Raw genomic sequence first — 19,822 nt, 5'->3', positions numbered from 1 at the left:
TCACAGGTTAACGCTTAGACCATCAAGACCTGAGACTTAAACTCAGGCTCTTCATGATACACACACAGAACATATGTCCATATTTTTATATTGGATAAGAAATATGCATGCTATTTTTAGACCTATGCACTTAGAAGTGGTACTACAGCTAAAACTAGTATTATTGGTAGTTATTAGTAGTATTAGTAGAACTTGAAACTGATTACTTAGGTGGTGGAAAATAGAGTTTTTCAGAGGTTAATGTTGTTCTTTGATACTAGTTACTTTCCAGATAAATGTTTTTCTAAACTTGTGTTGTTTCAGTTGTGTATGAGACATTTCCTCTCATAGATTCATTTGAATAACTCACTATATTATATAATATTCAAGCCCTGAAGAGGTCCAATTACCTAATACATATCAAATATTAGATTAAAGTCCAAAATGTATACAAATTGTTGCAGCAGAGATATTTTTTTTATTCTTTTCAACTCCCATTAATCATCTGGAGCCCCTCGGATTTCATTTGGATGGTGCTGATTTGTTTATGATATGCAGATGGAAAAATGTATGCACACCTCCTTTGTCTGGTGTAAGTCAACAAAGTGTTCCCCTCCTGAAATCATTTTCTTTCATTATACTGCAGCTATAGAAAATACTGGTTTCTGATTGGATGGCTGATGTCATTAAAATCATATTAGCAGACCCCCAAACACACTGAGGGGCTAATGTTTTCAGTTTTCAGGGGCGCTACAGTGATTGATTATTGTTAGTTTTTATTGTCAGTATTGAACACAGCAGCACTGTTTAAACCTCATGCTGTGAACGCACTGAGATGCTGGTGAAACTTTTTGATAAGTGGGAGCCCCCATACACACAGTGGACTCTGACATGCCTCCACATTATCCATAATTTTGTAATATCAGGTCACCTTGTTGTGCATTTATCACTTACGTTACCTTACATCAGCTTGATACTGATGTTTACTATCATTTATGTGTTGTACTGTTTTCAAGCGATGTCATCATGAGATATACACATAGAAAACAAACCACAGTAACTTGAGGGCTAATGGGGATATTAATGTGAGGAGCAACAACGTGAGGTGCCATGATTGTTGACATTGAAAAAATAATGGGTGGAAAATGTTCAGTATCTCAAGAAGCAAACCTTCCTCTGAGTTCACGATGTAGCTGATTAGCTGTTTGAATCTTGCCACCTGGATTTTAATAAGATGCTGGAAAGTTTTACCCAGGAAGAAACATGAGACAACTCACACTGTTAAAAGAACAGTGCCGAAATGTATTAGGCAATATATTTCAGTCTGAGACATCGGTCAGTGGTTAGTGTATAATTACCCGAAAATAAGTATCATGAGCCTTGTATATGTACAGACGCAGCAAGTCAGCAGAGTCCACCAACAGACAAACTAAACACTGGCTCTAGATAGAGCCTTTTGCCTTATTCATGAATTTTGTGGCCTCTTAGTTTCTCCCACACACTTGGAAAAGGAGGGTGAGGCGAGTTGTATTCAGTTGGTTGAAACCTGCAATCTCACTGCTAGATGCCACAAGTCCTAGACACTGGACCTTTAAAGGCTTAAATATTAAATATTTCATCCATGCACATGATGAACCTCATGAACCATGACTAATACATGTGAATGTAAACTTTGAGTTCTGCCCTTCAGGACTCTGCAGTATACCATCATCACTGCTTTATGACCTGCAGAGTGAGTCTAACCCTCCTCACATTCATATGCATGATATGGTATGAGGAAGGTTAAACTTAATTCTGTGTATGTATTACAGCAAACTGCTTCCTCATTACTCAAACCATCCCCAGCATGGATGTGATGCATATGTTTGCATGTAAAACTGTATATTATAATACCATGATGAGCATGTTTGTGTGCTCTCTCTCTCTCTCTTTCTCTCTGTGTGTTTGTGTGTGTGTGTACTTGCATGTGCTTCTCTCTTTGATTGGAGTGTCTAATTATTTACCCACTGTGGCAAGAAAAGGGAACTATAAGACTGGATACATAATTCATGAGCGGCTCTCATCATCACTTTGAAGCAAAAGTACAAATTCCCTTTTTTCCACTTGGTGACAAAATTGTTCTGGAGTGTGAGCGGTCGTTTGAATTCAATCGGCCAGGTTAAAAATAGAAACACACAACGTGACTGTCATGAAGTCTGTGCTTAACTTTCTGACCACTGTCTCGGGCTGTTTATATAACCGTGTGTGTGCGTGTGTGTGTGTGTGTGTGTGTGTGTGTGTGTGTGTGTGTGTGTGTGTGTGTGTGTGTGTGTAAGCCAGGAGAAACACAGTGTTCTAAGTATGATCTGATACTAACCCGGCAGTTACTGAGCTCCTCGGCTGTGAAGATGATCGTTCCACACTTCTTCCCAGGAATCCCACTGGGAGAGAGAGCGAGAGAGAGAGAGAATGACACATAGCCAGTCTAATACATTTTGCCATAGTTACTACTACTTAATATATCAATTTGTGTTTTTAATACAAGGTGGTAGTCCTACATTTCATGCTGCAGGGGTGCTGCATGAAATGTAGGACTACCATTGAGCTGATACCATGTCGCTGAGGTAGGCTGTACTGTAACAAGTTTCTTTTTATCTGTTGCATTACATCCCAACTCCTGGTCAACAAGTCCTCCAAATGAAACAATAAGAAACATGTTTGTGGTCTTCTGATCTGATGCTTCTAATGTCGGGACAACAGTCCCCTGAACTTACACCACAGGGTTCGTATTAAAACTATTCATTTATTTAATGTTAGGTCGTCGTCATGGTTGCAATAATAAGCAAGTATTTACATGGTTAAAAGAAACCAGCACTGACTGTTAGTAGGAAAACATAGAACACACAACCTCGTTCCTATGCAGACGTCACCTGACATCAGTCACCTGGCCACAGGAGGACTGTGTCATTCGAGCACCCATCAACCCAGTTTTGTGATGACCAAGCCAAGCTTAACGGTTTGTCAAAATCTCATATGTACTGTAATGTTTGGTTTGCGTAGATATGTGTGGCACCTCCCAGGAAATAATCATTCACAAAAGAGCACTATCAGTGACATTATGTCTCGTATTAGCCCAGGTAGTTCTTAGAAGGCAAAAAGTGACTCAATGAGACTGGTGAATAAGTCAAGTCAATTGTGTCAATTGTGAGCCAATACTCAACCTGTGTAGACATCTGAATAAAACTAAAGTGTATCTTTTCCCTACAGATGTTCCTCCTAAGAAAAAACACAACAAAGCCCTCTAGTGGCCGAAGAAATTCTCCTGTCTGTCAAAAGCAAAGGAAAAAGTTGGGTGACTTTATAGAGCCACAAAGTCTATTGAGGGGGGAGGTCAGGTTGGATGGACGGATAAGATTGGTGTGACCAGAATTGATCTATAAAGAATAATGACTTAGCTCTCTCAGCTGTAATAAAGTAGTACTTTGAACCAAAACCACAAATTCTCCCTGAACCTAAGCAAGCAGATGCTGTGCCTAAAACTGACCACCCTTAACCATGGTGTTGTCAGACAGATACAACAGGTTCATTTCCCACAGGTGGTTTGTGACAGTCTTCAAAGGCACAGGCTGATAGAGGTATCAGCTGTGTTGTTCTAGAGGCCACTGCAGGACATAAACAATGTTGGAAGCAACAAGTAGTTGGCATTGCAGACAACAGTGAGAACAGAACAGCTGCAGACACATGACGCTCACATACTGTAGATGGAGGGGTTCCTTTGCCACAGATCACATAATCAGACAGTAACCCTCCATCTGCTGACTGCAGCCAGTCACATAACACCCTGACCTCAGATCAGATCTAATCACAATTATGATAGGAGAAAAAAAAGAGGACTTTTGCTCTGGAGACACGTCATCAATCTTCTGTCTGATCACAGCTCAGTTCCTGCCTCCTAATGTCTCTCAGGGGAGATTGGACTTTTCATTCAGTGATGAATTACAGAACAATCTTGGTAATTGTATTAAAATTGGATCTGGATTAGAAAATGAGGCCTGGAGTCATTTCTCAAAGGGAGGAATCCCCGTGTGCAGAATGGGCTCAGTGCTGTGCGTTTAGGATGCTTTGTGGCTGCTGTTGTTCCTGTACTTCCTCTAACAAACAAGCTTTGAGGAATTTTCTGCCTAATCTACAAAGCCTCCTTTTCTAAAGATGTGTTCAGACTGAATGCAAAGAAAATGTTAGAAGCAGATTGATTGCATACAGTCAACATCATTTGGTTGTAGTTGGTTCATATTGAGGCAAAAAGGCATCCCAGTGAGACTGAAAATGTTTTACTGATCCAAAGCTGCATGACTCCACTTAATGAAAACATCGTCAAAAGAGAAAAAAGGAGAAACTGATGAAAAAAGTGTATAGAGTATGTAGTGTAAAGTGTATGTAGTACAAGTAAGACATTTTGGAGTCTTTTTGAATCTATATTAGATAGTAGCAGCTGCAGAGTGACAGGAACGTGGGGGAATGACATGCAGCAAATGGCCACAGGTCGAATTTAAAGCCTTGGGCTGCTGCAGCAAAGACTGAGTGTCTGTACATGGAGCACAGTACTTACTTTAAGACATTTTACTGTTTCACCAATGCAATGACATTAACAGTATAATTAGTGGACAGATTTTCTAGATATATGTAGTGCCTGCATTATTTGTATTGGCCACCAAGGGGCAGACGATTGGCTGGCAAAAAAAGAACGTATTGAGCTTTATGGGGAAATGATCTGACTTCTCACTTGATTTATTACCTCAGTTCACAGCTTCCTCATGAGTTCATGGTCTCAGTCTCTAGATTCAAGCATTCTTCCATACAGCATGATGTTCATTTCATAAATTATGGTTCCATTAAAGCAACATAGACAATAAAGCAGGATATACTTTAAGGCGTAGCTACATTGTGATTGATAATTCTCAGTGAGTATCGTCCTGTGTGGTGTTTAGTTGTAACACAAGTATGTCATAGCTGGACAGGCCGCCATTTTCCCTGCTTGAAAACAGAGTCAGAACCAAGCGCAGCCCAACTTTCAGTATGTCATCCATCAGCTCTACGCTCTCGCCCAAATATGGTCACTGACTGCATCATCGATAATGAGTTCTTTCTAAACTTTTCTTATGTAAAGTTTTTCACTTGTGTGCATTTTATTTTAATCATCACTAGTTGTGCATCGCTCTGGTCTTTGCTTTGGTGTACACAGGTCCAAAAGCTGACACTATCTTATAAGACCACACCTGGCCATACCTCCAGAGTATCTCAAACTCTGTGTGGAAAGAGATTACACACTGAAAAAAAAGATGCATAATTTAAAGTTTTCAAGTGAAGTCAAACCCAGAAAAAACCTTTATCATGCACTTGAAAATCCCCGATGGCTACAAGTCACACTCACAACATGACACAGTGATTCGTTCCATCCACTCGAGGCCACGCTGCTGCGAGCAGACCGCCTGATGCTGCGTTGTGATTAAAATGCCGGCTGAGATTCAAGGATGTCCCCGTAAACATCCGTGACACATATGCAGGCACAAACACACCAGAACACAGGCACAGAATCTGCTACGCTGTAGGGAACCACAGGTGATAATATTGCACACACACACACATAATATATTCTCCTTGGGAGACTGCTTTCTTGTAACCTTGAACTGTGGTTTCACCACACGTGTTCCTCAGTCCATTCCTCAGCCTCTTTTATGAAGGCAGTCACGTAACCCCAGCCACACGAGGGCTAGGTAGAACACCTTCACTTGAAAGAATTAATTCCAACACTTCCTTCCTCTGTGTGGTTTTCTTTTTAATCAGTCTGCGCTGACCCTCCCACTCCCACGAAGAACGCTAACAGTGATGTATGAGCGTCTGAGGCTGCAATCGCTCTGATAATGACTTTTGCATGGTCGGGTGGGGCAATAGGGATACAGTATGACATACACACATACACGTACACACAGACACAGAGACACACACACAGACACACACACACACACACACACACACACATACACAGACACACACAATGCCAATCTCCTTAGTTTTACAGTATTCCAATTCCTGCAGCAACACTGCTATTAAAAGCAAATGGTGGTAAAGCTGCAGCGACTTGACAGGAGCAGAAGCCAGATGGAAGAAATCAATACAGCAAAGATGGAAAAAAAAAAAAAAAAAACTTAAAGATGGTAGTTATCGAAAAAGTGTGTGTATCAAGTCCTTCAGCAGGAGTTTTCCCACATACTTTTTGTCCTCCTCCCACATCTTTCACTGCCTGATGTGGGTCCCCACTCCCACACATGTTATACAAGCTTTAAAACACACACACACATGCACACACACATACACACAGTTGCACAACTCTAAACAGACACAGTAATATACAAAATCTGACCAAAAAAAGACCAAACTCTCCTTTTGATTTAAAATGAAATTATGTGAATTTAGTGTGAAACTTGTACATAAAGTACAAACAATATTCTAAATCGAAGAAGCACAGACTGTCTAGACTTATGCTGACATTTAGTCTTTAGTGTTAAGCAAAAAAAAAAAAAAAGTTCTGTAAAGACTTCCAACTAATGCTGCAGTCCATTGTACTCATAAAAAAAACTTCTGACACGGAAAAGTTCCCTTGGTTCCCCTCAGTTTCCTTAAATGTCAGATAGGTCTGGTTGGTCTGCAATATATTAATGTCACAGACAAAGTTCACCAAAGTTGACCATGGCACACATTTTTCTTTGCCTCTGTGTGCACCCCCACTGACTGCAGCAAGACTATTGAAATAAATTGTTACAGATGCCGGTGTGGCCAAGCCCTTGGAATGAGATGAAGAAGAAAGCTCTGTATCTGTATCTGCATTAAGCAATTTATTACCTTATCTTGGCCATAATGACAAGCTTCCTCTAAGACTGGAAAGACAACATCTGTAGACCAGCAAATTCATTGGAAACAATAAAACTGACAATAGAAGTGACGACTCTGTCGACTCGATGCCGTATGTGCACAGGTGCAGCCGCTATGGGTGTCAAAGCAGGAAGAATCAACATTTGGAAAGTTTCTTCCTGCAGTACAGCCTGCTGCTGCTGAGCAGTCATTAGTCCTTCAGTATAGTGTATTCCTTTGAGATTCTCTTTGTTTTCTCAAGACAGGAAGATAAAAGAACAACATGAAAAGAGTTCTGATGCCAGAAATAGTTTTTAGTAGTTCTTAATGAAAACATGTAGGTAATTTAAGACACTTATCTAATTCCTACACTACTTGCCTTTTTTACTCCGAAACATCTAGCAAATGGCTACAAATTCATCTGCAGACTCAAGAGATGACTTAATCATGCTGCTGGTGTCAGATGTATCTCCAAAATGTAAACTTTTCAGCAAACTTAATTTAACTGGATAAAAATGTTTACATTCTTAAAATGTTAGACAAGATTATATCCAAATCTATTTGGGAAAAAAAGAGGGCTAGAATTAAATATAGGACGCTTCTTTGTTCGAAGGAGAAAGGAGGATTAAATTTACCTAATTTAAAAAATGACTACTGGGCTGCTCAACTCAGGGCGATAATCATGTGGATTACAAAAGATGCAGATACATTGTGGGTGGGAATGGAACAAAATTCTCGCAAAAATATATCTATAGAATCGCTTCCATTTTTAAGTGACGTAACACTAAAGAGGCTGAAGGTGGGCAATGTCTGGATCAGAGGGACAGTGAAAGTATGGTCGATGGTACGTAAGAAATTAAAACTGCCAAACTCCATTTGTAGAGCCACTAGAATTTCAGCAAACCCTGACTTTTTGCCATCTAGAATGGATGCAGGATATAATAGATGGACACACCAGAGGTTAAAATATATTGCACAAGTGTTCAGGGGACAAACTTTGAAGTCATTTCAACAGTTAGCAGAAGAATTTAATTTACCAGCCCATGATTTTTACAAGTTTTTGCAACTAAGACATTACCTTAAGACACATAAGGAGTGGGAGAATATCTGTAAAACCCAGTCAAAACAAGAAGAATTATTGATGGCATATACAGAGGGAGAGACAAAGAAAGGGATTATATCAAAATTGTATAATGTACTACAACAGGAATCTAACAATAATAATTTGGATGTGAAGGAAAAATGGGAATTGGAAGCAAATATTATAATAACAGATGAACAATGGGAAGAAACATTCAAAGCGGGACATAAGGTAACTAGCAGCCCAACATGGAGGGAGTTTGATTGGAAGGTCAAAATGAGGTATTTTAACACTCCGTCTATTACCTCAAAGTACAGTGAGACTTCTGAGAGATGTTGGAGGGGTTGTGGCTTGGTGGGGGACTTTACACATATATTTTGGGATTGCCCAAAGATTTTAGATTTTTGGAAGGATATTCAAAAGGAAATAAAACACGTTTTAGGTATTGACTTCGCTTTAGATCCAGCATTGTACATATTAGGTATTGTCCCTGAGAATGTCATAGATGGGAATTTGGCTTCATTACTGAGAATTCTGCTTTTAATCGCAATGAAATCAATTACAGCTTCTTGGCTGAAGCCACAGCCCCCCAGTATAACGGAATGGAGAGAGAGGGTAAAAAAGGTGTTCATCATGGAGAAAATCACAGCAAGGTTACAGCTCAAATCAGGCAGGTTTAATCAAAGATGGTTGCCAGTAATACAGACAATGTCAGAACTTTAGTCACCTCTTTTTTTTTTTTTTCTTTTTTAATCTTTTTTCTTAATGCAGTGCAGTTGTTAGTAAATGTATGTACTCATTGCGACATGTTACTCTTGTTTCCTCCTTCTATGAAGGAGCAAGAAATATTGGACGAGAGGATATGAGGACATGATTATATGGAACTGAAAGTGTAAGACCATCTCCTGTTATGTGTTCCTGATGTATATGTTAATTGTATGTATGTTTGCCATTTCATGTGAAATAAAAAAGTAAGTTTAAAAAAAAAAATGTATACATTCAGGATTCCCTGCCTCTGATGCCCCAAGGAGCATCTGAAATCTGTTACAGTATAAATCTTGCCTAACATAGGGCAACGCTCACATCCACCGCTGTAGTAACTCAATCAACTGAGAAAGCAAGCAGCAGTGGAAAATTGGATAGAGTTGTGTACAGCTGAGTTTCTCAGGATCACATGCACATTATACAGCATAACGTCTCTGGTGCCACTTAAGGATGTCACGTTCTTGTGCAGAGTATAAAACATGATGGTCTCGGGTTCTCACCAGTGAATGTGGGTAGCAAGCCATCAGCCTTCTGACAGGGGAGGCAGGGGATTCCTGTCAGCTCTGTAAATAAATGCATGGGAATGCAACACTCTCAAAGCACCGTGGATCAGTGTAGCACCTGGATGGCTTCCACTGCTGCCTGTAATAGGTGATGGTGCACAGTGTTGATGTGGGGGAGTGTGACTGAGTTGACATGTTCATGCATACATAAGTAGACAGAAAAAGTAAATATAAACACACACACTGTACTGAACATGAGAGAGTTTAGACGCTTGACAAAGTGATCTCATTTTTTCCCTGCTTAATCCTGAAGGATACATTCAGTTTTTTTAAGAAAGAAAAGAAAATCAGCATTACAGACTTCAGTGAGGACTATTTACCAGGCAGAAAGGACCAACAGAAGGACAAAATCAAGTTGTATGATGGGAAATATTGGATCTAGTAGTTTTAGTGCTCTACCCAACTAAAACTCATTCAGCCCTGAATTGCTTAAATACCCCTTTAAGGTCAGATTTTAGCTCAGTATTTAGTATACACTCTACGTTACTGTACTACACTATAGTACACACCAAAACAATTGCTGAGATCTGAAAACACAGCTCAAACAAAATACTCTTATAACAAAGTTAAATGAGGCAGATCAAACAAGCCATAACTTTTCTTTAAGCCTTCTTTGTCATCTCAGATCAGGTACAAAAATCTTAGTTACAGAGCTACACAAAGAGTGTCAATAATATCTAAAATCTTTGAGGGATCTTTTGAAGGATTTTGCAAAGGTAGATCTTTAATCTTCTGGCACCAGATGTAAAAAGCAGAGAGATGGTGCAGCTCCCTCAGATCTTTAACAGTAATATCCATCAGACAGCAGATCATTAATAACAGTCATCTAGTATTCATGAGCAAAGATAAAATGCTATCAATAAAATATCTCAGCCAAGTGCTGAATAACTTCAGAGACTGAATGAAACTGGAAGTTTTACTTTTTTTCTGAAAGAGGGAAGGTTTTATGTCTGAAACGATAATGATTGACACCATTAACACAGTCTAGCTCTTCTTCCTCTTTGTCCTTGAAGTTTCTTTTTCTACAGTCGAACCCTCTTCACTGAAATAATCATATTGTTCACACTGCTGTTCACAGTTGAGCTGAACTGTGCTCAATACGAGCTAATATATTCTTGATTATTGTTAATCACATGCAAATCAAATACATCTTTTACCTTTATTTTAACCAGGTTAGTCCCAGTGAGATTTCAAACACGCTTTCTTCAAGGCAAACCAGGCCAAGACAGTAGCATCAAAATACATATTCATGTTAGAGGGCACCAATATGCAATAATGTAACAAGCAGAATGAGGTCAAAGTGATGGGAGGTTAAAACTGTCTATATATACTGGAGACACAAGAAGGTTCATCATCATTATCATCATCATCATCATCATCATCATCAAGAAAGACCATTTTAATCATTCATCATAATCCTTTAAAATTGGAAATATGGAGAAGTGATGGTTTGTATTTTAACTGGCAGCTGTTATATTATTTAACATAATATGAAATTGTTTAAAAATCATTGCGGATAGGTAAGTATATATATACTGTATATACGAATGTAGCAGTATAGAGGTGCTAGGTTATTGGGTGACTTTGCCCATACTTAACACCAGGTGGCTGTTATGAGGTGGGCCAGTATAAAAGGGGCACTTTGCCACCAGCTCTTTCTCTTGCACCTCTGCCCTTGGTGCGTCATTTCCGGGCTCAAGGTCACCTGGTCTGCCAGGTATGGCTACCCGCTGTCTCATCACACTGGTCGCTTAAACTTTTCTGCGTGCTCATGGTATTTGTGTGATTGTAGGGTGACTCTGTGTGCTGCTCCGTGCTCCCTTATGTGCAGTGGCGTGGTTATTTGATAAGTGTCCCCCCTCTAACTTGGCGTTGTTGATACTGTCCGATGGCTAACACTAGTGTGGTCACAGGAGGATGCCAGCGACAGCCGGTGTCGTCTCTCTCTCTCCCTCCCTCCTCCTGCGCGAGCGTGTGTCCTAAAACAGGTATGTGTGTTTTTAGTACATGCCAGCAACCGCAGTATTTTAAAGTAATAACGGCGTTTTCCCTGTAATTAGGAGTTGCTGTGATCAGCTGCTTAGGAGTCGCTGCTGTTTTGTTTCCGGTGAAAGTTCTGTCTCCACGCTGTTTGTCTCCGATGAGGCTCTGCCTCTGAAGCGTCGCCTCAGTTGCGTTGCTTTATTTCTTTCTGCGACGCTGTCTCCACGCTGCGCTGTGTACGGCGGCGTGTTGGTGGTTGGATGCTTGGCGTGATCTGCATTTTGCACCAGAGCCACTTTAGTAAATGCGCCTGTGTTTTAACCAGGGCCTGGCCCCTGTATATGGTTGAATGGTGTTTAGTTAATTTTGTATTCTAATTATTTTTCTTGGTTGTTCTGATTTGATTTGATTAGTGTATAGATTCTGTTGTGGATTATGTTTTCTTTTTCTTGATTGTAATTTTGCCCATTAATTAGTTTCTTTCTTTTTAGTTGCTAGAGACTGGTGGTGGTGCTGGTGACTGGGTGGTGGTACCCCCCTCTGCCTGCTGTGTCCTGGGAAGCGGGTTCCTCATTTCACTGAGTGTGTGGGTCACGTATGTCAGGTGGTGTGAATTTGTATTTAAGTTGGGGTGCCCCCCCCCCCCCCCCCCCTTTTCACCTAGCCTTGTCCATCCACACAGCTCCAGCCCTTCAAGCGACTTTCTTTATTTTGATGGGTGTTTATGAATGTGATCATTTTAAAGTATTTAAAATAATAAATTGTATATTTTCTTAAACCCTTGGCCGTCAAGAGTATACTTACCTGTGTGCCTTTGTGCTTTCCCAAATTATTTCCCGGGGTGAAACTCCCCGGGTGGCGTTGTCGGTTTCTCTTCTTAATTCGGTTTAAATTCCCTTCTGCACTTTATCCACACCACACATACATTATACAAGTCAATATATATTTTGGCTTGGGCACATATTTTTTTTCTTTTAGCTGTTTACCAAAATATATTCAGGCTACAGTTATATAGAACATGAGCTTAGTGCAGACTCTACTCACATGTAAACTGGAAGAATGTTTTTGCATGTGCTCAAGGAACCAAAAGTGATCGGACAGTTGACTCAAAATTTGTTTCATGGATAACGGTGGGCTATTGAGGTAAAAGGTATAAGATGAGATAAAATAAGATGGTATCCTTGGTACATACTGAGGAACAAAAATGCACCACTGAGGTCTACAACAAAATATATGATGGAAGATCGGAGTGAAGAACACTCCAGCAGGTAGACATGTGATTATCACAGACAACTATATGGTAAATAGTAAATCGGCTTGTATTTATATGGTACTTTTCTGGTCTAACGACCACTCAAAGCACTTTTTTAACAGTTACACTAGTCACATTTACTCATTCATACACTGATGCAGAGGCTCCCAACTGCTCATAAGGAGCAATCTAGCACATCTGATCCAAAGCACTCATGATGATCCTAACCTCACTCATACCCATACTCACACACTAAAGGCACAGTCATCACGAGTCCATTTACCATCTACCACACAGCAATTTGTGGTTCAGTATCTTGTTCAAGGACACTTCGACTGGACTGGGGAAGCTGAGAATGACTAGACAACCCTCTCTACCACCTGAGCCAAAGCCTCATAAAGGGGCGACTTCATGAGAACAAATGGAGGTTCACTCAGTTGGTGCAAACCATTGGTAAGTCTCAACAATAGAAAGGCAAAACTTTGCCAGCACAGACCTGATCAGCTTGTGCCAGAATAATAGGGGAAAAAGTATGTTTGATTCAAAGCACAGTGGAGGCCATGTGATAGCATTGGCATGCATGGTGTCCAATGGCATGGCCACTAGTGTCAGCCAAATTCATCAAAGTTAGTTGAATGGTGCTTGAAAGTACAAATGGAAAATGACTCAAAACATTCTAGAACGAGTCAATTACCTCATCTCAACCTGCATCAAAGGCATGAACACTAACAGCAGTAACCCAGCATCTGGTCGTTTATGGGTTCTAGACTTCAGGCAATCAATGGCATTTGGACAGAAAAAAGTATATCTTAGTCATTAATTAAAATAGTTACATTTGTTAAACAGAAGGGTTAAAAAATGTTGGTCTTGGTTTGGAACCATTGTAATCTCAATGCTGTTCAGTGAATACCACATGTTTCTTACTGATAAAAATGGCAAAGGAAGGAAAAGTTGGTAATCATTCTTGCAGTAGTCTCTGCTTGTGAAACAGATTCTGCTGCATCAGACGCAGAATGGGTAGTGAATTTGTTTCTATCTTCAGTTAGCTAATGCCATTAGCTAATGCCTTTAGCTATTGTACATTAACTCTGTGATTGACAGTGCTGCCTGCACTCCTATAGGCTTCTCAAAATGAAGACAGAGTGAGCATTGTGGTGTCTAGGCTGGGGGTTGGGCTCCAGGTGGATGGGTGTGGTGCTGTGGAGCTGTCTGCACACACCTGAAGCTGATCATCATCTCGAGCAGTATTTAGAGGCTGGCCTCCTGCATGCTGCTGCCAGATTGTCACCGCGTCGTGGTAGATCAACCAGGCTCCTCATAAGACTTTGTTAACTAAGATTTATCTGAGTATTGACTTGTATTTCTGTCTCCAGACTCCAGCTCTTCGCCCTCCTCTCCACCAGGCTTCTGCACCAGTCCGCCCCAGCCTAAACCCCTCGACGGCCTCTCCCTACCTCGTCCCTGGCTCAAGCTCCCCCCGTGAGCTCCCCTGCCCCTGCTGCCTTCCTGGCGCCCGTGGCACCCCCCTGCCCCTTTTTCCGTGGTCTAATAAACGGCTGCTTATTTGGCAAACTCTGCTCCTCTGCATTTTTGGGTCCACTACCAGCGAGACACCTCAGTACAATCTGGCCAAACCATGGACCCAGCAGATCGAGATGCTCTTCGTGAAGCCCTCTCCACCCAGGGGTGCTTGAAGGCATGACCGATTACTTTCTGATGTCATGAGCTCGTTGCAGGACTTAAGTGCCAGTGTGGCCCAAATTGCCTCTCAACTGTCCACCCAGACTCCCCCAGCTGAAACCCCTGCAGCAGTGAGTAGCCTTGCTTCCCCTCAGACTCAAACACCCCTCCCCCCTGCAGCCAAGGAACCTTTTGTTCCACCTCCGGAGCATTATCGGGCGATTTGGGTTCCTGTGGCCGTTTTCTTTTACAGTGTCTCTAGTTTTTGATCAGCAACATCTAGCTACCTGTCAGATCGCTCACGTATTGCATAATATTTAATCTACTAGAGGAGAGCAGGTCAGTGGGCTACTGCATTATGGGAGGGAGGTTCTAGTGTCCTGGTTCATATGATTCCTTCATAGCGAGCTTCGCAGATCTTGATCACCCGATTCAGGGTCGGGAGGCTGAGAAACGTTTATTGTCCCTACGTCAGGGTTCCGCTTCTGTTGGCTAATTTCTCTACTGACTTCCGTATCCAGCTGCAGAGAGTGGTGGGACAGCAGGCGCGACGAGCTGTTTTTTGTTAAGGGGCTACGGGCGAAATTAAGGATGAACTAGCTACTCGGACGAACCCAATCTTAGATGAGTTAATATACACTGGCCATCAAGATTGATAATCGCCAGAGGGAGAGGAATAGAGAAAGGACCGGCAGGCCCCAACCCACAGCCAGTCCCCCCCCCCCCCCCCCACACCTCCCCAATTTCAGTCCCACTTCAGCTCCCCAGCCAGCACTCGGGGAGCCCCCGTCGGCTCAGTGGAGGAGCCCATGCAGGTCGGATGGGCTCGTCTGACACCTGGAGAACGCCAGCGACGGATGCAAGCTAGACTCTGCCTCTACTGCGGCCAGACGGGACACTTCATGGCCTCTTGCCCCCAGACGCCAAAGACCGGGCTCGCCAGTGAGGGAGGGCACGCTGGTGAGCCAGACTTCCTCTCCAATCCTGCTCTCCCCCTCGAGTAAGTGTGTCTGCTTCCCTTACCGGTGCAGGGGTTACCCTCCATTTCAAGCCCTAGTGGATTCTGGAGCCGATGACAATTTCATTGACCTAGAACTTGCTAATCATTGCAAATCCCTCTCGAGCCACTTGCCAACACCCAAATGCTAACGCTCTAGATGGCAGACTCATAGCACTGTGACCCCACCGCACAGAGCCGTATAATATAATTTCTGGCAACCACCATGAGAAGATCCAGCTGCATGTTTCTGCCCTCTCCCATCTCTCCAGTGGTTTTAGGCCTCCCATGGTTAAAACTCCATATCCCCACATTGACTGGCAGACTTCATCTATACCCAGTTGGAGTGTTCACTGTCACTCCTACTGCCTCCACTCAGCTTTCCTGTCTCCAGTTCCCCACGTCCCCCCCCCTCCAGCCCTTCCTGATGTATCCAATGTTCCCTCAGATTATCATGACCTGGCAGCGGTCTCAGTAAAGACCTGGCATGTCCCTTCCCTCTCACGACCCTATGATTGCGCAATAGACTTCCTCCCAGGTGCCAAACTCCCCGTCAGCCGCCTCTATAACAGTCCCACCCGGAGAAAAAGGCCATGGAGCATACATAAACGCCTCCCTGCAGCAGGCCTCTCGTCCCTCTTCTTCCCCATTAGGAGCTGTTTTTTTTCTTTGAGAAAAAGGACAAAACACTTCGTCCCTGCATTGATTTTCGAGGATAAATGACATTCACCATTAAAACAAGTATCCTCTTCCCTGATTGATCCCTCTTTTGAACCCTTGTGTCATGCTCAATCTTCTCCAAGCTCGACCTCCGCAATGCATACCATCGGGTCCGGATTCAGAGGGAGATGAATGGAAGACAGCCTTTACACCCCTTTAGGCACTCGAATATCTGGTGATGCCCTTTGGGCTCACCAAATGCCCCGGCTGTCTTCCAAGCCCTCATCAACGACATTCTCCGTGACAGGTTAAACCATTTTATCTTTGTATCTGGATGACATTCTGATCTTCTCCCGCACACCAGAGGAGCACGTCCAGCATGTCCGCCGGGTATGCAGCGCCTCCTGGAGAACAAGCTCTATGTTAAGCCTGAGAAATGTGAATTTCACCAACCTCTGTCAGCTTCTGGGTTACATCATTGCAGAGGGCCAGCTTCAACCAAGACCCCTTTAAAATAAGAGCTGTGGCTGAATGGCCAATCCCCACCTCCCGCAAACAGCTGCAGCGCTTTCTTGGTTTTGCCAATTTTTATCGCAGGTTCATCAGGAACTTTAGCAAAATTACTGCCCCCCTGACCAGACTTACCTCATCGAATATCCCCTTTTCATGGCCTGCAGAAGCTGAGCAGGCTTTTCAGAGGCTCAAGAAGTGTTTACCTGTGCCCCGGTGCCCTCCAACCTGACTCTTCCAGACAGTTTGTGCTGGAGGTGGATGCGTCTGAGTTAGGCGTGGGGGCTGTCCTATCTCAGCGTCACCAGAGACCCACAAGCTTCACCCTGTGCCTTTTTTCTCCAAGCGACTCTCAGCCGCAGAGCAAAATTATGATGTTGGAGATCGTGAACTGTTGGCCATTGTGTTAGCATTACAGGAGTGGAGACATTGGCTTGAAGGATCCACACACCCATTTCTCATATGGACTGATCACAAAAATCTGGCTTATCTTCACTCTGCTAAACGCCTTAACTCTCGTCAAGCTCGCTGGTCTCTGTTCCTTAGCCATTTTAATTTCACTATCTCATATCGCCCTGGAAGTCGCAATGTCAAACGGATTCCTCTCTCGCCAGTTCTCCCCAGATTCATCCTCATCGGAGTCACTGCCCATTCTGCCCTCTTCTTGTTTTGTGGGAGCTGCTCAGTGGGAGATCGAGTCTGTGGTCAGAGCAGCTCAACAGACCCAATCAGGACTTGGAAGCAGCTCTCCGGTGTGTCTCTGCCAGACATCCCTGCTCATGGAGCATCCAGCTGCCTTGGATTGAATATGCCCACAACTCCCTCGTCAGCTCGGCCACAGGTATGTCTCCATTCATGGCAGCTAATGGTTTTCAACCTCCTCTATCCCCACCAGGAGCGCGAGGCCGCCGTGCCTTCAGTCCGTGAGCACCTTCGAGTCCACGAAGTATGGAAAGCCACCCGAGCAGCTGTCACTCGATCCACCCAGCGCAACAAGCTATTAGCGGACAAACATCGCTCTCCAGCCCCCCAGTACCACCCTGGTCAAAAGGTGTGGCTGTCCACACGAGATCTCCCCCTGCAGTTGGAGTCGCGGAAGCTCGCCCCTCGCTACGTTGGCCCGTTTGAGGTCGAGAGGGAATTAATCCATCTGCTGTGAGAACTAAAGTTGCCTGACCTATGAATGTCCATCAACTTTCTGTTCTCTGCTAAAGCCGGTGTCCCTCCAGCACCCTAAGCCTTCCGGCCGAACTCCCTCCTCCCGCCCTGGTCATTGATGGTCATCCTGCCTACATTGTGCATAAGATCTTGGATGTGAGGCGTCGGGGGCGCGTTATCATCTGGTAGACTGGGAGGGGTACGGTCCTGAGGAACGGTCATGGATTTCTCGACGACTCATTCTGAGCCCACAACTGTTAGAGAACTTCTATCATGACTTCCCTCACAAGCCGGGAAGACGCCTGGAGGCGTCATTTAGAGGGGGGGTACTGTGGTGTCTAGGCTGGGGGTTGGGCTCCAGGTGCTCTCGTTACAGGGATGGGTGTGGTGCTGTGGAGCTGTCTGCACACACCTGAAGCTGATCATCATCTCGAGCAGTATTTAGAGGCTGGCCTCCTGCATGCTGCTGCCAGATTGTCACCGCGTCGTGGTAGATCAACCAGGCTCCTCATAAGACTTTGTTAACTAAGATTTATCTGAGTATTGACTTGTATTTCTGTCTCCAGACTCCAGCTCTTCGCCCTCCTCTCCACCAGGCTTCTGCACCAGTCCGCCCCAGCCTAAACCCCTCGACGGCCTCTCCCTACCTCGTCCCTGGCTCAAGCTCCCCCCGTGAGCTCCCCTGCCCCTGCTGCCTTCCGGCGCCGTGGCACCCCCCTGCCCCTTTTTCCATGGTCTAATAAACGGCTGCTTATTTGGCAAACTCTGCTCCTCTGCATTTTTGGGTCCACTACCAGCGAGACACCTCAAGCATGTCATGTTTTAAAGTCAACAAAATGATCAGGCCCTAAGTCAGAACTTCACTTCAACAAAACTTCTCAGAGACCATAAGAAGTATCTTCCGTCATGCTGTTTAGAAGGCAAATAGTACAATAGTACAATAGTACAACAGTTGATATTTAGACTAATTAGTAATTTCAAGCCTTACCTCACACACTACTTCCAGCATTCACACTAAACTTTGGCAACACAAATTGTGCCTGTGTAATGCCTTATATGATGAAATATGCCTCTAAAGTCAGAATATAACACTTATTACTCATTTTTGAGATTACTTAATAATTGAATAATGTTGGCAGCACAATTAAACCTATCACAGCATAAAAGTGAAGTGTGTTTTTTTTTTTTTTTTTTTTTTTTTTTTTTTTTGACGACTGACTTATCAGTGTCCCTATCTTTTAGTTAAGATAAATAATAACAATTACAATTAATTTTTAAAAGATATCATATAAAACATGTTATTAATCAGTTCCCCTCTCTCTCTAAACAGTCATGATGTCCAGTGCTCTTCTTGGTTTATCAAATTACAGCATTAAACATTTCTTTATTATATACCAAGTATAGTATTAGCATATAGTTTTTAGATGATCAACATTAAACACTCTTTACACAACTTTTAATGTTTTCCTCACATCATGTAATATAGCTGCAGTACATACAGAGATAAATAAATTCCTCATTGATCATTTTATACTGTCATTTCCACCTTTAAAGCCATTCTAAATAGAGAAAATGGAGCACCCATCACTGAAGCCTAATGACAGGCTTAGAGGAGGGTGCTCCATTTTCTCCTCTCCTCTAAGCCTGTTGTTAGGCTGCAGTGATGGTCTCCAGTCTCCAGCAGTTTGCCCCATATAGGCTGCTGCTCATCATATCCAGTCAACAGCAAGGCAGGGAGAGAGAGAGAGAGAGAGAGAGAGATTTCCTCTGTGGTCAGTGTGATGGCTCTGAGAGTGGTGCCACATCAGTGACCCTGGTTTCACCAGATTAATTGTTGCCACGGCAACATATAATTAATAATAATAAAAATAATAATAATAGCTTGATTCCAGAGAATTCCTAAGAGATGATGTTTCACTGTGTGAGGGACACATATTGAGCAGCAATATACACACCTATTGTATAGCATCACGTTTGTAATGAGGCTGGCCTACAGCAGACTGTCTTATTATAAACATATTTTCATTTTAAAGACTATACAATTACCAGCACCAATGGATAAACATCCAAACATAATAGTAGCCCGAGTATCCTCATATCCTCATCCCTTCCCGCCAAATACCTAAACAAAATAGACCAATGAACCAAACAAACAAAGTTGAAAGACAATGAATTTTACTTTAAAAAACATCCATGGACACCCGTATATGTATACATATGCAAGATGTCTAGAAAAGAAACACAATCAAAAAAGAAAGACAAAACCAAAAACAGTGACAGATTGGTAAGCAGCAGCAACATGATTT

At 42.9% G+C, this 19,822-nt stretch overlaps 1 protein-coding gene across 2 annotated transcripts in view; it reads right to left on the bottom strand.

Moving 5' to 3' along the window:
- Positions 1-19,822, bottom strand: part of LOC104932230 (copine-9) — a 144,433-nt gene that overhangs the window by 43,421 nt on the left and 81,190 nt on the right. For both annotated transcript variants that reach the window (XM_019269199.2, XM_027275966.1), the window contains one exon: positions 2,336-2,399. In XM_019269199.2, coding sequence (XP_019124744.1) covers positions 2,336-2,399 — 64 coding nt within the window. The remainder of the gene's footprint in view (positions 1-2,335; positions 2,400-19,822) is intronic.

Source organism: Larimichthys crocea, unplaced genomic scaffold, assembly GCF_000972845.2.
Source record: "Larimichthys crocea isolate SSNF unplaced genomic scaffold, L_crocea_2.0 scaffold269, whole genome shotgun sequence".
Taxonomy (NCBI): Eukaryota; Metazoa; Chordata; class Actinopteri; family Sciaenidae; genus Larimichthys; species Larimichthys crocea.
This window is presented reverse-complemented; position numbering and strand designations above follow the sequence as displayed.